Source organism: Chroicocephalus ridibundus, chromosome 6 (assembly GCF_963924245.1).
Source record: "Chroicocephalus ridibundus chromosome 6, bChrRid1.1, whole genome shotgun sequence".
Taxonomy (NCBI): Eukaryota; Metazoa; Chordata; class Aves; order Charadriiformes; family Laridae; genus Chroicocephalus; species Chroicocephalus ridibundus.
In genome coordinates this window covers 22,195,727-22,213,056 of record NC_086289.1, presented here as the reverse complement: position 1 = coordinate 22,213,056, position 17,330 = coordinate 22,195,727, and the positions used below count along the sequence as shown (strand labels likewise).

Sequence of the window (17,330 nt, the reverse complement as noted above, 5' to 3'; positions counted from 1 at the left end):
CTTCTGCGTAATATCACCACATAAATCCCCATGTCAGCTACTAGACTTTAGCTATAATACTGCTTTACAATGCATCCACCGACTGTAAATCAAAACAACCAACACAAGAAACTCTTTGGCAAATGTAATTCAGTACATTCGCATGGGGGTCTACAGATGGTGGTGGAAGAGGATTAGACTGCCCAGTCCTTTGCATAATTCTGCTTTCCTTTTAATTTTCCTGGTCGAACTACATGCTGTACTTATGAACTTTCCAGACCAATCCAATGCCTGGTGGAAATCCTCTTTTATCAGTGGAGTTACACCAACAATGGATTTGTCCCTCGAGGGTCAAATCAAGCCAGCCATGAGTGAGCCAACCAAATCCTGCTTTCATACCCTAGCTCGTGTCTCAAGTTTAGTGAAACACCATTATAAAACTAAGCATTTCTGAGCTGCTAGCTTCTCTTGAGGTGGCCCCTGGGATGCAGGTTGCCAAGTGTGAGGCGTGACAGTCTCCTTTTCTCTAGCCTCCTCGGGAGGTTCCCCTTGCTGGTCCTGGGATTTACCGCCTCCGCCCCGACCACCTGCTGAGTGAAACTGGGTGGTGCATAAATAGAGCAAAGGCTGGACCGGGAGACTAAAAGAGAGACTACTAAGAGGGTCCAGCATCTATCCAGTGTCCATGGAGGAAAACTGAAGGAGTGGTGAAAGTAAATTTTTAGAAATTACTCTGAATTTTCTTCTCATATAGAATAAAATGAGATAACAGGCCAAATTCTGGTCTCGGTGACAGTGTAACAACTCTGGTATTTGCAGCAGGTTACTCAGAGGTAAGACATGCGGAATAACACTTTTAATAGATCAGGAGTAACCTCTTTGATTTTATTCTGTACAGGAACAGATTTTAGCTCTATATCTTCTATGTAAAGATCCCCCCCCCTCCCAATACCCTTATCATTTGGGCATCCCATTAAAGAAGACACAGACCTATAATCAGCTAGAGCCATGCAAGGGCTAAAAGTGTTAGGTGAAAGGGGCCTTTGGGATCAACACAGCTGTTTACTGATGATGGATTTCATACATACAAGTTAAAATTGTAGACAGAATACCGAGTCCACAACCACATCTCCTCTGAGGCTGGGGGCTCTGGATTTTATACATAATGTTGGCTGTACAGATTGCTCCGCTGTTCACTTTTATGCCCTTTGGGGGTTTGACTCTCAATCCTGTCTTTGTCCATGGACAGTAGCCCACGAGTTTTATCTGAAACCTCTCTAAAACAACAAGGATCTATTTTGGCAGACTTGATGCCCTGGGGACAGGCTATAGCTGCCTTCATGTTTTCTTTGAGTATTTTTTAGGAAGTGTCAGTGCAAGGAACAGTTTATGAGTTTGCTGACGATACAGGAGTAATAAGCATTTCTATTGACAGTTAGCCTTTTGCAGAACAGTGTTTGCCAGTCACTTGGGAACCAAAAAGAGTAGAGAATCATCAGGTGAGCATTTGGGATAAGGGGTGAATATTAGGGTGCACAATATAGGATTGAAGATGAAAAGATGGGGCTTTATGTTGGGACTGGCTGGTAGGATGCAGGCGTAAGGATTTGAATAGAGGCCTATAAATTAGTAGGTGTATGAGCAGATGGACTGGGGATCAAAGGGGGCCCATATAGCAAGGCTGTAGTGGTTAGGAAATTGGGTGTTGGGGACAGATAATGAGGCTGTTGTCACCGGCTGTGGGGATCTGGAGAATGGGTGTTGGACATATCTAAAATTGCGAAAGTTGGGATGTGGGTGAACTGAAGTCGTCATGGGTAGAGGGGTTAAGGTAAAAGGAGCGGCGGCTAAGGGCTAGGGAACCAAGCAATAATCCCAGCCAATCCTGAATTTGTCCATCTCAGTCTCAGCTGTCCGGAGGGCAATCAGATGGGCCCACATGAAGCCCCACACTTTCCTTTCCACCACGCAGCGCAGTTAGAGCGCAGCTGGGCTTGTTTTCTTTGTTTGCCAACCAGTGACATGGAAAACGTTTGTTGACTCAGTGCTTTTTTGTCGACTGATGTGTTTGGTAACTTTGTCAGATGTGACTTGTCCACACTGCTCCCCAGAGACAGGATTTGGGAAAGGGGGAGGAGGAGGAGGCGACAGGGGTGGAGCTGGCATCCAATCCTCTCCAATACCACCATCCCATTGTAGTGCAAAACAGAAAGGAAACAAAACCCTAGAGTGAAAGAGGAGCATCAAACGTCAGAGGAACTCGTCTGCCATTCAGGTGGCGGGGAGGGATGGGACTTGGAGTTTTATTTTTGTAGGGTTTTTTAATTATTATTTTGGTTTTTTTGTTGTTTTTGTTTGCTTGGGTTTTTTAGAAAATTGGGGATTTGTTCTTTTTTTTTTTCCTTTTTACAGACCTTCATGACAAAGCATAAAAACACAGTTATATTTATATATCTATTTATATATTTCTTCATTTCGTCGGTTGGTTTGTAAATGTTGCTCCATCCTCCTGTCTGAGCTGATTGTGTGTCACAGAAATTGTGGGTGTATGTGTGAGGTGCCTCCCAACTCTGGCCTGCAAAGTCACCACGCGTAGGGGTGCAACCAACTATGGGGGAAGCCACGCTGGAGAGTGGGGATGAGGTGCACAGAGAACCCCTCGTGGGGTGCAGATAGCTACTTGGTCCTTTTCTCCATTGACAGATGGGCCAGGTCTCTGTACTGCCATCTCTGCTCTAGCCAGGCTGTTCCCTCTGTCCTGGCAAACAGGGTGAGCGTCACAGGTGTTACCCATGTTGAAGAGTCCACCACAGAAGAACATATCTTTGGGGAACAGTGTTTCATGAGCGTTGGTTCTCCCCTGCTTCCCCTGGCCCTTACCGCTCCCAGAAGAAGGGGGTCCTGTAAGGCAATGGTTGCCAGCTGCATTGCTTCCCAGTCCCCCCGAAGTCCTGGAAGCCAAGGGGACTTCTCGTGGCTGAGCTTTGCCCAGGCGCGGTGGAGGGCTCCCGCAGGAGAGGCCAGTTGGCCACAGGCTCTTCCCGGTGTGGGGGGAGCGGTGGGGGCGGAGGACAGGGGGAGGGCAGGGGGGTCTCAGTCTCAAGTGGTGAGCGCTTGGTCCGGCGCCTTCGTGGCGAAGAGGAAGGAACTGGACTGTGGGGAAGAACGGAGAAGGTCTCTTCACCCTTCCCAGGGATGGAGGGAGGTGATCAGACAGGTACAATGTGGAGGCCTAAGCTGTCGCCCTGCAGTTTCATGTGGTTTCCATGGTAACTAGTGGCGGTCATAGGCAGCGGCAGCAGTGGGAGGTGCGGAGCCCCGGGATGTGGCACTATAATAATAAGGGGAACCTGAAAGTTAACACAGGAGAAGAATGGACTGGTTGAAAGGACAAACAGTAAAAAAAAATAAAATAAAATAAAAAATAAAACAATCAAACGAAGAAAAGAAACAAAGGAGAACTGAAAAGGAAAGGAAGAAAGAAAAGGAAAGGAACCAAAAGAACAAACTTGGGGACTCAGCTCTTGATGGGATTAGGGAAAGGCAATTAGTGGAAGCCAACCAAGAGCCATATTTCAGTGGAGAGATACTATTGTGCCTCTGGCTCTGAAGCCCCTTTCCGGGAAGGAGATCCTTTTGCTCCTTCTGACCATCAATAAGTCGCCGAGAGGGAAGCCCATGAGCATTGCAGCACAAATCCGCCATGCCTGATCTGCGGCCACAAGGAAAGCGTCAGGGACAGATGTTCTGAGCATACCTGACAAAGTACAGCAGGTCACTTTTAAAACCAGAAGGGGAGAAAAGAAACAAAATTACAATGTTTTATTGTTTGGGATTTTGGTCACAGTTGGCATGCAAGCTCTCTAGATGGTTATTGAATGTGTGTTAAATAGTGATTGATTATTAAGATCACATTTACTGAGGTTTAACAACACTGGAATAAAATGTGCATCTATTACCCAGTTGTTAAACCTCAGTAAATACGTAGCTAATAATCACAGCTGATTTATTTTACATATAATAAATCTCTTCCTATTCCCTTGCAAAGAAATGTTGTGTTAGAATATATGGTCTTATGGGAGGTTTTTTCCCCCTCTGAAAAAAACCTGACTATTTATGTGCATATTAGAGTCACTGGAGATGGATATATCCCTGCAAGAAAACTCTGCTGGCTATTGTAAACCTAGTGGTGCAGCCTGTCTCCTGCTCTGGACACTGTTCCAATGGGTCCAATAGGAAGAACTTCTATTGGATTTCCAGATCCTCAGGAACTGACTGTGGGTTTAGCTTGGGAGAGGAGTGAAGCCTCATCTGGATTTTTTAATCAGACCTTGAATGGATGCTGCTTGCAGCCTAACAGAGTATCAGAACCTGAATTTAACTTCTGATTTCATCTGGAATAAAATGTGGTTGCAGGCCATGGAGAGGACAGAGCTGAACTGGAATTCTGATCCATCTCACACGGATCACACAAGAGGAATCGGTTTCAGAACAGTTACAAAAAACGTGTGAGGTACATATCCACCTAGACACTGGACTGAAGAGTTAGGAAAAAGGCCTTTCACCTGGCCAAATACTTGAAAGCCCTCTTCAGAAACAAACAAAAAAAACAACAAAAGAAAAGAAAACAAAGAGACAAACAGAAGGAGCGCGAGGCTGGGGGTGTGCTGTGGGAAAGAGGTACTCACTTAGTAATGCAGGGTTGCTGAACCGCCAGGCCTCGTTGTAGGTCGTGTACTGAGGGTGGCTGTAGGGGTTCCCTGAGAACTCGCTCCCTGGAAGAAAGCAAGAAAGGTGTGGAATACAGTTAAGAATGAAGATTTGCGTCTGCTATTCCATCAATCCAGTGCTCATGTTGAATCTGTATGCCAGCAGGAAAACTAGTGTATCTAGCTGCCTTGCCCAGCTGGACTGTGCCCTTCAGGACACTAGTGTTTTTCAGTGCAGTGTTGCTTACCCATACAGTTAAAAATCACAAGATTGACCTCTTCAGAATCAAAAATTAGTTTAAAATAATGAAATTCTGTAATAAAAATAAATAATTAAACTGGTTTATTTTTCGTTGCCTTCTTACTTCTGATTCTCAGGTTGCAGTAGGATTGCATATGCAATCTTTTCCTGCAATTAAGCATCAGCTTTCTTTTAAATAAAATCTAAGGTTCTCTAGTAGTGTCAAGACAGCAGGCATGGAAGTTTGATGGGACAAGCTCACAATAAACTCATTGGAACTCGCAGTGCTGTTAAGTTTTGTTTGTAGGGTACTGAGGGTGATGATGTATTTGTGGAAAGGAGTATCATTTGTTATTGAAAATGTTCTGACAGTAGAGTGGACTTAAACATAAAACAAAATGAAAAACCTATTAATCGCTCTTTCTTACTCCATATGGTGGTGTTAGGCAGAAAAGCGATTCATATATGATGAACTCCACCTCTGTGCTTAGTTAGTGAGTTAGTTCCAGAAAAATAATTTTCTAGTGATTAGTGCTTTAGGTGCTACTCTGAGTCTGAAGGACAATCTGGGCTACAGCTCTTTTTCACATTCAGTAAAATGGGCCCAAACCAAAATACTTGTGAACTTTATGATCTAATCAGCCTCTGACCCAAGATCTGAATGTTGTAGAGTCTTCTTAAATATTCTTTTATTGTGCATAAGGAGCTGACCGTCCTTATTTTCTAGAAGGCTGTGCAGGAATTATATTTGGTAACCGAGGAGATATGGTGCTGCATTCAAAATAAATAAAGCTCCCCAAACTTAAAAATATATTATTCTGTTAAGTAAAAACATGCCATTATCTGATTGTAACCTCAATCTAATGCAGTAGCAACAGGCAGAGGACGAGTAGTGCCATCTGAAAGGCACTGTGTGTATAGAAGACGGTGAAAGAACAGCCTATTATCTTCTGGTCTGCTCTGAGGTGGAGGTGGAGTTGTTACAGCAAAAGTATTTGGAAAGCACCTAGAGTTCCTGATAGATACCATAGAATAGGGAAAGAAGGCAAGGCAAGAGGCGCTGTATGCCTGTGATACAATTATCAAAGAAATGTCAATTAATTATACTGTAATCTCTGCAAATCTCCCTTCACTGGAGAGTTAAAGCCAAAATCGCAGATTCTCAGATGGTGGAAATGAAGTTTGTTGAAGTTGGGGATTTGCACTGGTTTAAACTCGAGGAGAGTCTGTCCAGCCAGGTTTTTTAAAGACGTTCAGGGTAATAACCAAAGTAGTCGGTAGAAAAATGCGTATGTATCAAACCCAATCACCGTCCAAAGGTATTTTAGTCACAGTAGTTTTCAGTTTCAGCATAAAACCTCATTTTGAGTGGCAGACCTTGGTAAATACTATTTTAATGATAGTAACTCCACATGTGTCCATATCTAGAAACATCCTGCACTAAAAATTCTGACAGTTAGCTGGGAAGGAATACGTGAAACCTGCCAAGGTGACCAAGATGCTGTGGGATAGGATACAATGTCAAAAAGCAATGCGTAGTCCAGATTTATCTCTACTGAACTGATTTATCTGTGGGATATACTGGAATGAGTTTGCCTCCCAAAGAGGGAAGAAACCTATCCAGATGAGAATTTCTGCTTTGAAATGCCTCATACAAGCATCACTTCTCTGCATGGAGAGAAGTTCTGATATTTCAAGGCTTCTCTCTCACCCTCCTCTGAGTTGTCACCCTAAACTGTTTATAGTGTTTCTAAAGCACGGGTTAAGTAGAGGAGAAGGAGCCCCGGCTATGGAGAGCTAGGGAGGAGGGAGGGCAGCCACTGGAAACAGTGTTTATTGACGAGGAGTGAAAGCATGCATGCAGCAGGATAATGAGCTTTTGAGCTCAACTGTGACCAAGAGGAACTGAGCTATCGCCTTCCCCGATCACTAATGAAACAAGTGTAATTTCCTCATCAACATTGGATTCTGTTTAACGACTCCCTGCCGTTGCCATCACCAGCCCTCTGCAGGCTCTACACTCCTCTGTGTAAACTGCAGTTCCCTTCAGCGGATGCTCACTTCACCAAATCAGTTTGCAGAAACTTGATGGCCTTTCTGGGAAAGAGGAAGAATTGGGACAGGGATCAAAGGTGTTGTTACCTGTGCAGGAAACATCTCTCAGCCGCATAGGTTAAGTGTAGCACAATACCTGATTCATCCTTCTTTGAGTGACTAACCCCTGCTTTTTCAAGAGTGTGCTGAGACTACTGGCTTTCATCCACATCTACAGCCTGGGACCTGAAGTTACAGGCAAGGGCAAATGCAGGATATATATCTTGCCACATCATCCGCATAAACCTCAGCGATATTTGCGTGCATGACTGACCACGTTGCGTGGACGTACGGCTACTGGAGACAAGCTCTTCGCTAGACTATACAAGTAGAAGTCTAGTGAAAGGTTGTCACGGATAGAACAGAGCAGCTTTGGTTAGCACTGGTCAAACAATCTTCTCAGAAACAGTTTTCCACTGGAAAACGCTGTCTCATCAAAATGGAAATGTTTTGCACGAGCTTGTCGGCTTCAATAGAGTTTTGGAAAGAAAAGTTCTGAAATGATCGCAAATTGAAACAAAGTATTATGTTTCACTTTCTTGTTTTGTTTCATTTTGCCTTTCTCATCTCATTTAATTTCCTTTCAACTCTTTTATTATTTTAATATGCCTTGACATCTAGAACATGTTGACGTTATTGAAATGTTTCATCCTGATGTTTGCAAATTGAACTATTTCAAGATTCTGGCTCCTCATCCCAATGCAAGTTGAAAACAAATGTCAAAAAATCTGAGTTTTGCATGGGTTGGAAATCCTGCTTTCTGACCAGTTCTATTTTTAGCTCTGCACCTTTATTTAGAGAAGACAGATCCTCGTTCTCATATTCACTCGCATCTGGACATAAGGTTTGTTTGCCTGTCAGTGTGTTTCTGAAAGATACTCCCTGAGTGGTCATCTTGCTGGCTTCTTGTTTCCAATGTAGTTAAAGCATTGACCTCTGATCTTTCTTGGCCTGGGGGTGTGTAACAAACCATTGGCAACATCATATTTGTTTTCTCTGTTCAACCTGGACTCTTAACAGAGGTTGCAGCAAGCACAGAGGATCGATCTCGTGAGGCCTATATTCTGTGCAATCTGTGCTCTGGGAACCTTTACTAACAGTATTTCTTGGTATCTGTATTTAAATCTTGGCACGTTTAGTCTTCTAATACAGAAACCATGAAGCATGAAGTGAGCCTAGCAGGTGGCAGGTTCAGAACAAATAAGGGAGGTAGTTTTCACACAATATGTAGTTAAGCTACAGAACTTCTTGCCATAGGTTGCTACAGATGTTAAAGGCTTATATTCCCCTCCACTGTTTTAAGTTTGTGGAGGTGAAACCTATTGACGGTGTTTGATATTAAATAGAACAATACTAAGTCTGGCTGAGGAAGTCTCTGAGCTGCAACTTGTTGGAGGCTGGGAGATCTTTTGAGAAAGTACCGATACATGCTTACTCTACTCTTACACCCTTCCTCAGGCTTTCACTTTTGGCCCCTGACAGAGAGTAGTGGCTGCAGAGATCTGCAGTGTGACCCATTAAAGCCAAGTCTTATGTTCCTTCCCAGGAAGCCTCTTTATCTCCAGCTTGTTGGCTTCAGTCACATTAGAAGACAGGAATAGAAGGGCTGCCAGGCTGGCTCTGACCAGTGGGGTATGACTGAAACAGCCAGAACTTGATGCTCTGTGGAAAGATGCAGTAACTACTGCAGGATGCCCAAGTAGGCCCCCAGAAAAACTTCCTCTAATTGAATGTTGACATCAGATTTAATGTAAAGATATCCATTTGACTTGCATTATGGTTTTTTTTGAAGTATAACTCAACTTTTTTCTTTATCATCCTGTTCCTTTCCTTTTGTGTATTTGTGTGGTTTTGGAGACACTGCTGTCTAATGGATAAGTAGCCTCCACATCAAGGAGCTGAAATACCCTGTTCTTGGATAAGTGACCCCTGTGTTTAGTGGTCTTAAAATCTTTGTCCCAGTTTAGATGTCAGTATCATCCTTGTGAAGAGGATGTTAAACTTACATATCAGTCCCTGAACGGTTAAAAAGTTGAGAACAGTTAGAAGTTGAGAGGAGCCTGGTCTTTAGAAGTACCTATTCAAAAAGCCAGCCTTTTTAGTGTTATTCATCATTTCTATATGCCATGATGTTCTGTAAGTTTTAACCTGTAACTGACTTAGATGTTGACAACTGAGTCTACCTACTGTTACTGGGGGGGAGAGTGGGTAGTTGATTTATATTGTCTTAGTGCTTCTCTGATTCTGGAGCCAAATCATCTCCCTGAAAAATTTAGTGTAGAAGGAGATGCCCTACAATTTGCCAACTCTGCACCACCCCAGAAGTTCAGCAAGCTGGTCAGCTATACCGAGGGACTGAAGTGGGGGTGAGGAGGGGACCAATCCACTATCTTTTCCTGATCTGGAGGTCAATCATCTTCACAGCATAGCCTGAGATTTTGTTGTGCCTTAGGATCATAAGTGGTAGGTAGCGTGTTAGCTCTGGAATGTAGCCATAGGTATTAGCCAGTACTTCATGGTATATAAGCAGTGGTTTGTCATTTAAGGATGTTAAGACTCTGATATGCAAACATTTCCTGTCAGTGATGTTTTCACTGTTGTCACTGCAGTGTATGTTCGTTTAGCTAGCTGTTCTGAGATTTGGATGAGGGTTAAGCTAGGCTTTTCACTCATAAGGCCTGGCAAATAATATCATTGTGATTTAAGAGCTTTCTGTTCTCAGCTCTGTGCTGCTTCAGTTCTGGAGTCATCCCTCCAGTAGCAGAGGTTGCAGAATGGACTGTGTGCCTGCTCATTATCCATCACAACTCACAACCCAGGGTGGCAACATAAACAGTAATCAGTGGCAGATGAAGGAAGTTCTGAGTTCCGAGCTACCATGGCGGAGAAACTAAAATCCTGCCTTTTCATTTATGGGCTGGGGATAACTGTCATCAGAGGAGTGCGGAATAGAGCCTGGGGAAATAAGCTCTTCAATTGCCCTAGGTAAATGGTTCTCTCTTCTCCCTAAACACTGGGAGAATCCATTTGCCAAGATAAGGTATTTCTCCAAAGGCATTGGGTAGCAAAGAAACAGTTTGCCTTTGGATGTAGGATTAGGTAGATAGTTTCTTCGATTGGAGGCACTATCTTACAAACAAGAGGTGGGTAAGTAGTTGGTTGTTGAAAGTGAATAGTTAGTTTCTCCTGAAATGCTGTTAATCATTGCTGAGTTCTTAGCTAGTTCAGGCTATGGACAGTAGGTGTCCAAAAACTGCAGGTATTAAATTACCATTGGTGATTTTCAGTTTGATGCCCTGGCTTTTGATAGAAGGTAAGTTGTTACCCTAAGTTAGTAGATAGCTGAATATCCTGAGCCACAAGCAGTACATAATAATCTGCATGGGTCATTGGAGAATAATTACATTAGTTAATGAATACTAAGGTTAATTAATTACCAATTAATTGCCACAGGTTATAGATAGCTAGTTGCCCATAGCAGCAGTGAATCAGTTACTAGGGGGAAAGAGATATGTTACAGAAAGGGTTGTTAGCTACATTGGTTACAGGCACCTGATAATTTTTTTATTAAATTAATAGACCTTTATATCAGCAAAGGCAACGGTGAAAGCTCTTGCAATGCTAGTATACGTGTTTGCACCATTACTGAAGTCTGGAGGCTGACTTACCAGGAACCATTCCTGCAAGAGTTGAGGTTGGGTAGCTGCCTTGTCCAGTTGGGGGAACATGGGGTGGGTAGCCGGGCAAGGTGGTGCTTGCCATATCACGACCTGGAAAGGGAAAGAATCAGGACAGGTGATCAATAGGGATAAGATCTTTCAATATCGATTTGATATCACCTTTTGTCCCACTGTGACACGACTAGCAGCTCGATAGGCAAGTGCTGTGCAGCCTTCTCTTACATAAGTGCTGTCCATCTGCTGAAAATTTTGGGGGAAGATTGTGGCACTTTTGATCTCACACTGTAAGGATGGATGTTAAAACTTAGCTTTGTGAGGCTCAAAAGAATTTGTTTTGTTTCATTGTAGATTTTGGATCTATTTTAACTAAATCAAAATGGCCCTGAGCTGCTCAGAGAATGGCAGCATATTCATTGCCAGAGTAGCTGAGGTCCTGTCTATATGCAGTGGATGCAGTTCCAAAACTGTGGTGATGTTGCTTTAGGGCATGATCAATGTGCAAAGCATTGGAAAGCGATCCAAGAGGTTTCTGTGCCTGTCTCTCTTCCCACCTCTGCCATTCACCTGCTGATGATTTTAGGCAAGTCACTTCACCTCTCTGTGCTTCTTTTTATGCTGCAAACTCTTTGGTGCAAGGGCACACTTTTAGTATATTTGCACAGTGCTTAGCATGAGATTGATACTGGTTGGACTCCTTCCAAGTGCTGGTATTATATATATAATAATACAATCGTACGAATTAGTTTGAGTCGCACTTCATTTTTATCACAGGTGCAACTTTTTATTAGTAATATTTAAAGTTGTGATATCTTTTCTCCACCGAAGAAGTAGAGAGGGGTGTGGACTGGGTGGATGATTGTAGTTTATTTTTCATCTCTTAGGAAGTGCAGCTGGAGGCCTCTCGGTTGATGCCAGAGGCATTTCCTCATTTGGACTGGTTAGCCTGAAAATGGGCCAGCCAGAAGGGCATTTGCTGTTAGTGCTTATTGCATTTAAATGAACTGAAATCATCTCAGAAGCTGCTGGGAGTTTCAAGCCAAAACCAAAAAAAAAAAAAAAAACTAAATAAATTAAGATAATCTTTCCCCCACAGCTGCTGGGAGATTTACAGCTCAACCTCCAATGCTGCCTACCGAGATCTCAGCCTGTTCCAGACATCCACAGCCTTCCACATTCCCTAGGTGAACTGTAAAGCTTGCGCCATTTGTTGTTCTTTTCTTAAATTTTGTCTTCCCTGTCTGTTCTAATTGGAGGGCTGGAGTCTGGTTCCCCTTTAGAAGTGACAGCGTAAGTATGGCCCATTAACAACACTGGAGTCACCGGAACTGTCCTGGGATATGCCAATGAAAGAAGAACAAGAGTTGCTTTAGCTCTACTAGCGTCAGAATGATAACAGATACAGCAGGCCCTGCAACAAGCATGAACCTTGGCTTGGGGATCAGGAATAAATAACAGTTACACAGCAAAGCAAAAACTAATCAACATGGAGCATTAACCTGAAGAGAGTATGTTTCTCTGGGATGAGGTAGGCTAAACCAGTGTCATTGCCTTCATAGGTCTTGACTAAAGATTACTGAGATGATTTGCTCAAGCAAAAAGAAGTACAAATTCATTCTTTTTCCCTGAAGAGGTACCTGATCAGTGGCTGATGTTCCTAACTCACCTCTCTTAGTTAATGGCACAGAACTACCAGTCAACGGCTGAGCCGTTTTCCAGCCACTCCCCAATATTGATAAAATATATATATATATAATGCCTCAGGGATTTATATTCTACACTCTTCTACTCTTTTATTACCATCATTCCTTTAGTGATTTGCAGCTGTGTGTTGTGTTAATCTGTATGATTAACACCTACTAGATGTAGTTCTTTTTTTTTCTCTCACATTCTTTTAAGGCAAGAAAGTTTTATGCTTAAAATTCATGTTCTTTTGGTTTCATTTATCAACTAGCCTGAGAAATAACAACAGGTGATGAGTGAGAAAACAGTGTCACTGAAAAGTTAGAGAGAACATTATGTAGCAGCAGGCAAAATTAATTCATTTTGACACTTCCATTCAGGTGGGAACACATACACACTCACTCTGCTTCTCCATCTACGCACATACACCCCTGTGTTTTTATTCAGACATGAGCGCACGGAGGCTGATGTTCAAAACTTGGTGTGGAAAATTTGTTGGCAAGTGATAATCTTTCAAAATCCCAATCTTGAAAAAGAAGGTAACAAACAAATACAGTATCAGCAATATGAATGAGTCCCACAGAGAGACTCTTAAAATGCTGTTACATACAAGCAGGCCCCTCCCATTACCTCCTCTCATTACCAACAGCTAGACAGGATTATTAAATTCTAGTACTCCAGGGCTATGGCAAAGCTATCACCTATTCTGCTCATAACATGCTTCCAACTCCAGCCATTCTCCCTTCTCCAAGAGCCTTCTGAGTAAGGAACAGCACTTTCATCACTGTGTCATTGTTTGAGCTTTTGAACACTTTCTCCCATGTCTCATTCTCCATAAGGGTCCTAAGGCAGGTGCCTCTCCTGAAACACAGTGCCTTCTAGAGGGTGCACCCCTAGAGAACTATATTGTCGGAGAGAGTCTGTCAGGAGACTCCTTGGCTTAGGAAGTGCCCAGAGCTCAGAGGCTCTTATTGGCTGCGGTAAGATTGGACCAATACACTGTTATGAACGCAAAAGTCTTTCCTGATGTGACTTGATGCTTTCCTACAGGGAGGTTTAGAAATGCAAATCTTGCCTGACAAGACAAAGGGAGGATGTTAGGTCAAAAGAGAAATAAACATGAGGGAGGCAGAGGTAAGTTGTGTTTCTTGAGCATTAGGAACTGTGGTCTGCGCTAAGACTTCGTCTGTTCTGAAAAAGCCCAAATTACATTCTTTGACAGTGGAGTGACAACAGCCTCAGTGGTCACCTAAAATGATATCCAGTATTTCATCCAAGTGACCCCTGAGCTTCTGCAGCAATATTGCTTCAATCACCTTGCACAGGAGTTTCCCCTAGTACCTACCTGAAACTTGTCCTTCCTCCCCATCCTCCCCTCCAGCCTGCTGCTCCTAAGTGCTGCCATCTTCTGCAACCTATTTCTTCACTTCTCTTCTACCCTTAAAGGTCGCCTAGCTCAGGTCTGTATTCCTTTGTCTGTAAGACATTATAGTCTCTCACCCACCCTTCCTGGTCTTGACATTCAGACGTGATGCCCTGTTTCTTAACTACTTGGTCTGCTGTGTGAAGGCGCCACTCACATTGACACTCCCAAACCAGGTGACTCAAATATTGCTCACAACATAGCTATGGCAGTGCTCACCAGCCGCCTATGTATTTATCTAACTTAGTAATTTGTACAACCCATGCTGAACAGCCCTATCAGTCCTGGAGCTGGGCTAGGTTATTGAAGCTGCTATCCCCTACCTTAGGCTAGCACACAGTACCCTTGCGGGGCCTACAGTACTCAGGGGCATTACAGATATTGAGGCAACACAGGATTTTGCTGTACAAATATTTCTATACTAAGTCCCAGACCCATCCAACTGGGACACCCAGTTCACTTCTAGGTAGTTACAGCTTCTTTTCACATTTTATTCTAAAAAAGGAAGGACAGGCATGAAATCTTTTTGTGACTCTCCATGGAGCTGAGAACACGTGCTGCATACGCAGAATTGGAACATGGTTGCTCTGGTTCCCACTTGCACTCAAAGAGCTTGCAGCATTTACAGGTCTCCCCGTCAGACGAAACTGAACCCCTTGCCTGCAGCATCCCCGCTGAGTTTGTGGCCAAGGCTGGTTACCTGCTATCAGAGGCTGGCTGCTGGACTGCCCAAAGTGGGCACCATGATGAAGGAAGGCACTGTAGCAAGGCGTGGACGCATCGTCTGAAAGGGCCATGTGGAAGGGCTGAAGATCAGCCTGCCCAGAGCCGACCGGCGTGGTGGGGGTGAAAGGGGTGAGAGAGGCTCCATGAGGCTCTTGCTTTATACTGAGGGGAGAGGAGAGGTTTTCTGTGGTAGGGTAAGGGATGGACACAGACAGACAAAGGGAACAGGGGGAGGAAGAGGAGGGTGGGGAAGGGAGGAGAGGAAGAACAAAATGGGTAAATGAAAATGGAGTGGTTAAAATCTACAGGGAAATTAATTTAAAAAAAACAAAAATAAAAATAAAAAGGTTAGGAGTAGATCAGAGGAGCCAATGCTGAGACAACAGCAGTAAATGCACCCGGGGGCTAGGCTCTGACTGCAGGGATGCCTCTGCAGGGGAAGCAGGAGATGAGGAGAATGGAGTGCAGTGGCAGATGGGAGGAATGGGATGCAGGAAAAGGAGAGGTGAGGGAGGGAACATGCAGGAGAGGGAGGACAGGAAGAAGCGTAGGGTTGGGAAGGAGAAGAATGCACTGAAGCTTCTGTGCTCCCTTTCCTGCTGCTTTCTCTTGCTGGCTGCGGGCGCATGAAGATGCTACACTTACAGTTTGGCCCAGGGAATGATACCGCTTTGTCTCTTCAGAACCAAGGTAACCTTCCGCAGGAGAGCAGTGTGGTTACGAGCATCTATTAAACAGGATGCCCGGTGTAATGGCCAAAGCTTCTCAAGCAAAACTCCATAAAAGCTTTGACAAAAAAGGTGTAGCTGAAGTTTGAGATGGTTAAAATAAAAATGGGACTGTATAATTAATAGGTGGCTAGACAGATCAACCAATTGATCTTGTTCACAGTGGCACACTTTGGAGCTTTAACCATAAAAGTAGTGAGTACTGACTCTGGTTGTTCCCAGAGTATAGTGTTGCCAGACAGATGCCTTGACAGAGAGATATAATGGACGAGAGGAAACGTGGGGGACTTATAAAAGGTGTCATTTTCATTGTTGTTTGCATTGAGCCTCCATTTCTGATGTGCAGATTTGCAACTGCTCCTAACTTGGCTGTCAAGTAAGAGGTTTGGGAATTGGAGAACTCTGACCTAAAGCATGGGTACTCCAGAACACCCACTGTTGTTGGGTCAGCAGTAATAGAGTCCTGTATTTGAACACCTGAAAGAGAAGTATGGATGATGTGATCAGATCTGATCCAAATCATCTAGCAAACCATCCACCCTCAGGTAAACAAATTAAAGCCAATAAATGAAAGCCATCTCTCTGCCATGATGGCAAGTGTTTCCAATGGCCTATGAAATAAGTTAGTTCTGGTGGTTTTGATTTATACAGAGAAATATAAATGTGACATATAACTAGGTCATAAATCTGACTTCATCAACGTAGAACTGGCTTAATTAACTCTAGGCACCTTATTGTGAGGGTGCAATGCTCACCTAGACAATAAAGGGCTGGTCAGTTTCTATCTGTGAATGCTGTTTAACCTGAGGCATTTGTTTCCTAAAGGTTTGCTACCTGGCAAAAATGATAGTTTGCCATCTGTGTTCTCCTCCAAGTACCTCTAACCTGGATGGCCAGCAAAGGTCTCTGATCACAGAGACGCCTTTGCGGCAAAGACATATGTTTATGGTTCAGTTGATTGGGAAGGATCAGTCCTTGCCAAAAGGTGTACAGTTCCTCTTTATTTAGTTTACTTATGTGAAGTCTCTGGTATGCTAAGTGAGGATTCTCACCTCTTCTCCCTTTTTGCTATAGGAAGCTCTGTTTGGCAGTGACCTTTTGTGGAGGATAGAAGCTGGAGTATCTGGTTCTTGTTGCACAGTTAAAGTCACCAGAGTAGGCAGCACATCAGCACCCAGCTTCTGATTTTTACAACTATATACTGTCCTACAATCCTACCAGTGAGCCTTCACATGCCAGTGCCAGTCTCAGTAGATGGAGAACCCCCAAAGCTATTTTTCTCCTGCATCTTCTGTCATCAGATCGTAAGGGCTGCACAGATTTACCTTTAGACCAGACAGGCAGAGTCACCTCCAGCAGTCTGGGAGTGCTGAAGCCTTTATCCGAATAAAGTTGATAGTAGATAATCTGGATGAATAGATTTATCTGCAGGCAGAGGGCCAAAAGTTCCCCTGGCTTTCAGGGGCTCCACGTGAAGTGATATTTTTTCAAGGAAGCCATTTCACAGTCATACTTAAATAAGCTTGGGACACTTTGGTCCTGGGAATTTTCCAGGCTCCTTTTTCAGCTCTCCGTACTGTGCAAGAGAGAGCAGGTGCAGGGAGCTGCTGGGGAGGAAAGGGCAGAGAAGAAGATGGACTCAGGTAGCATGGGGGGGCAGAAGCAAGAGGTGCTGTGGGCAGAGGTTAATCCTGTTTGCACAGCCCCCAGGCACATTGGGTTTCCTAGTCCCTCCCCTGCTTTATTTCTCTTTTAAAGCATGGAATTTTCAGCTATAATCCTTCCTAAACCGCAGCATTTTTCAGGCACTCTGTGTAAGTGAAACCATAATCTCTGGTAAAACAGACCGCTTAAGCTGCTGTAGCATTAGGCCAATCTGATCCAGCCCCTGGATTTCCGCTCTGCCCAGCCACCACGGAGGGGATTTTAGTCTGAAAGACTGTCTAAAGCCCTTGCAATGGGAACAACAGTGCTAGGCCTTGCCTTGCAAAGCTGAGAAGGGTTAAGGGACCAGGAGCTATTTGTCCCGGTGTTGTGAGGCTGTTAAAGCCCCTGTCGGGCTCACAGCGG

At 43.9% G+C, this 17,330-nt stretch overlaps 1 protein-coding gene across 17 annotated transcripts in view; it reads right to left on the bottom strand.

Annotated features, from left to right (window-relative positions):
- Nucleotides 1–313: 313 nt before the first annotated feature.
- PAX2 (paired box 2) overlaps nt 314–17,330 on the bottom strand; it is a 101,559-nt gene continuing 84,542 nt past the window's right edge. For 5 of the 17 annotated variants that reach the window (XM_063338572.1, XM_063338570.1, XM_063338571.1 and 2 more), the window contains 5 exons: nt 15,668–15,737; nt 14,507–14,694; nt 10,692–10,793; nt 4,668–4,754; nt 314–3,310 (listed from right to left, as the gene is read on the bottom strand). In XM_063338572.1, the coding sequence (XP_063194642.1) occupies nt 3,189–3,310; nt 4,668–4,754; nt 10,692–10,793; nt 14,507–14,694; nt 15,668–15,737 (569 nt within the window). In that variant the 3' untranslated portion in view covers nt 314–3,188. The other 12 variants (XM_063338576.1, XM_063338574.1, XM_063338575.1 and 9 more) reach the window with 8 other exon arrangements.